The sequence below is a fragment of the Orcinus orca genome, chromosome 2, assembly GCF_937001465.1.
Source record: "Orcinus orca chromosome 2, mOrcOrc1.1, whole genome shotgun sequence".
Lineage (NCBI taxonomy): Eukaryota > Metazoa > Chordata > Mammalia > Artiodactyla > Delphinidae > Orcinus > Orcinus orca.
The window spans coordinates 159,593,420-159,596,025 of NC_064560.1; the positions used below are offsets into that span (position 1 = coordinate 159,593,420).

Genomic DNA, 2,606 nt, shown 5'->3' on the forward strand with positions numbered 1-2,606 from the left:
CCCACTTAAAGACAGACTCCTGTTCACCATCATAGTCCCAGCCCCCAAGTTAGATCCTTACAATCAGGATGGGAAATCTGTCACTACCGCATACAATGGAATCCTATACAGCCTTTAAAAGAGATGATGTAGATCTATATTTGTTGATGTTAAAATATACATCTGGTAAAATTTTAAGTTAAACAACTTGCAAACAACTATGTGTGGTGTTATACCATTTTTATGGAGAATCTAGAAGGATATATAATGAAATACTATCTGAAATATTCCTTAAACTAATTATTTTTATGGCTATTCATACAATCTCTATATTTTTAATCTGGTTGTTTTATTTTTATAATTATTGAGGTTTTTTTCCTAATCTTAATCATTCTTGACTTTTATTACACCACTTCATCTCATTTTATAACACTTTATCTCAACATCTTCTTTGTACGTGTACTTAGCTAATTTTGTCCCCTTATTTGTAAAAAAAAAAAAAAAGAAAGAAATGACAACTGTTAGGTCCCATTTTACCAGTTTGGAGGTACAAAATAAGTTCACATCTCCTTTTAAGGTTTCAACTAAAGGTTTGAGTCTACATCTTCCCTTAGCAGAGTGACCCCTTGATGATGACACCATATGTCCCTGGGACCCTGTTTTTGGTCTAAGGCATCAGGCCAGAGCTGGAAGCTACCCTGTGGGGCAGGACGGGTTCCTGTCTTCACTCCACTAGACCCAACACATCAGTCTTCCTTGGCAATCACTTCATGCTGCCCCTTTCTCTCCATGTGATGATTTAAATATTTCTTAGTGTGTGTTCCCGTATAGGAACCTGCTGGGCAAGTCTATTTGTAAAACAATTTAATAGCCTTCCTTGTAAGAACAGATAAAAGGGGAATGTACCACTTTATCATCCAATAAACAAAGATGTTCCTTTGGTTTTGACTTAAAAAAAAAAAATGTGTGGCCTAACAGTTTGCCCTAGGATAGTCTATATAGTAGCTAGAAATCCATTCTTAAAGTGTCTTTTTCAATCCAAGATTCCTCCCTTTAAATCTGAGAATAAAGCATACAAATTGATATTTTCTGTCATTAACACAAAGACCCTCCCCCAAAGCAGCAATCCTTGAATTGTAATCTACAGGTCGAATAAATCAGATTCTGGCGTAAACCTAATGGTGGACTTAAGGAGTGCTTTAGGTTCTATATCACATTTTGACTGATTTCAAGTGAAATCACACAGTCATCTCTTTAGAGATGACAGTCAATCAAGATCATCATTGCCAGCGTTCAGACCTCCCTGTGGACTTTCCACGCATGACAGCGGCAGGTTTCCCCACCTGTGAGCTGCTTTCCCAAACACCTTCGCTGCCTTCATCATTCAGGTCCTCTCAGCTTTGTGCCCCTTGGTTATACACCTTACTAACTTTGGCTCATCTCCGTGGGCCTTAAGAAGTATTAACTCCCTTTATGAAAATGCATTGTAAGTAGCCGGGTGATGGAGCGTGTGTTTCCAAAATGGCGGCAGCGATGGATGTGGATACCCCGAGCTGCACGAACAGTGGCGCGGGCAAGAAGCGCTTTGAAGTGAAAAAGTGGAATGCGGTAGCCCTCTGGGCCTGGGATATTGTGATTGGTAACTGTGCCATCTGCTGGAACCACATTATGGATCTTTGCATAGAGTGTCAAGCCAACCAGGCGTCTGCTACTTCTGAAGAGTGCACCGTTGCGTGGGGAGTCTGTAACCATGCTTTTCACTTCCACTGCATCTCCCGCTGGGTCAAATCACAGCAGGTGTGTCCGTTGGACAACAGAGAGTGGGAATTCCAAAAGTATGGGCACTAGAAAAAGAATTCTTCCATCAAGCTCAACTGTTTCATTAGCCATTTAATGACTTGCCCTCCTGTTACTTAATTATAAATTAGATAGAACCGTGTTTTTTCTGCTTTGTCTTTTCAGTTTGCTATTCCTGCACCCATATTGTATTCTGTGTCAAATAAAATCCAGTTGGATTCTAGAAAAAAAAATGCATTGTATGATGATTTACTTTAACTACACAGGTTTTGGGTTTTTTTTTTTTTTTAGCACAATCCTCTCTACAAACTCTTTTCAACAACATTTTTAAGCAGTGAAAATCTCCCTCTCCCCAACAGGAAAGCATTACATGGAACTTCAATAGATGAGAAAGATCAAAGCTGCTCTGGTTAGAATCAGGCAGGGGGTTCACCCCTAAAATTCTATTCATCCCTACTCCCAAACCAAGGAGCCCCCAAATAATTTCAGAAAACCTGTAAGCTTAAAAACAAGAGGTAAAAATATAAACAAACCATAAGTTTATATCAAACAGAAATTTGGTTCACTGAAAAAGGAACTGAAAGCAGCCATCCAAGTATACCTGAAGCACTCGCAAGTTTTAAAAAAAAAAAAAAGTCTTAAGACTTCAATTTGGGGACTTCCCTGATGGCGCAGTGGTTAAGCATCCACCTGCCAATGCAGGGGACACGGGCTTGAGCCCTGGTCTGGGAAGATCCCACATGCAGCGGAGCAACTAAGCCTGTGTACCACAACTACCGAGCCTGTGCTCTAGAGCCCGCGAGCCATGACTACTGAGCCCACGTGCCACA

At 40.4% G+C, this 2,606-nt stretch overlaps 1 protein-coding gene across 1 annotated transcript; it reads left to right on the plus strand.

Moving 5' to 3' along the window:
* Window positions 1-1,474: 1,474 nt before the first annotated feature.
* LOC101289349 (RING-box protein 1-like) lies at window positions 1,475-2,009 on the plus strand. Its single transcript, XM_004279299.4, has one exon. The coding sequence runs from the start codon at window positions 1,501-1,503 to the stop codon at window positions 1,825-1,827; it is 327 nt and encodes a 108-aa protein (XP_004279347.1). The 5' UTR covers window positions 1,475-1,500; the 3' UTR covers window positions 1,828-2,009.
* The last annotated feature ends 597 nt before the right edge of the window (window positions 2,010-2,606 follow it).

What these genes read in the sequence shown, in the direction of transcription:
- LOC101289349 (XM_004279299.4), top strand. Translation starts at nt 1,501, where the DNA reads ATGGCGGCAGCGATGGATGTGGATACCCCGAGCTGCACGAACAGTGGC.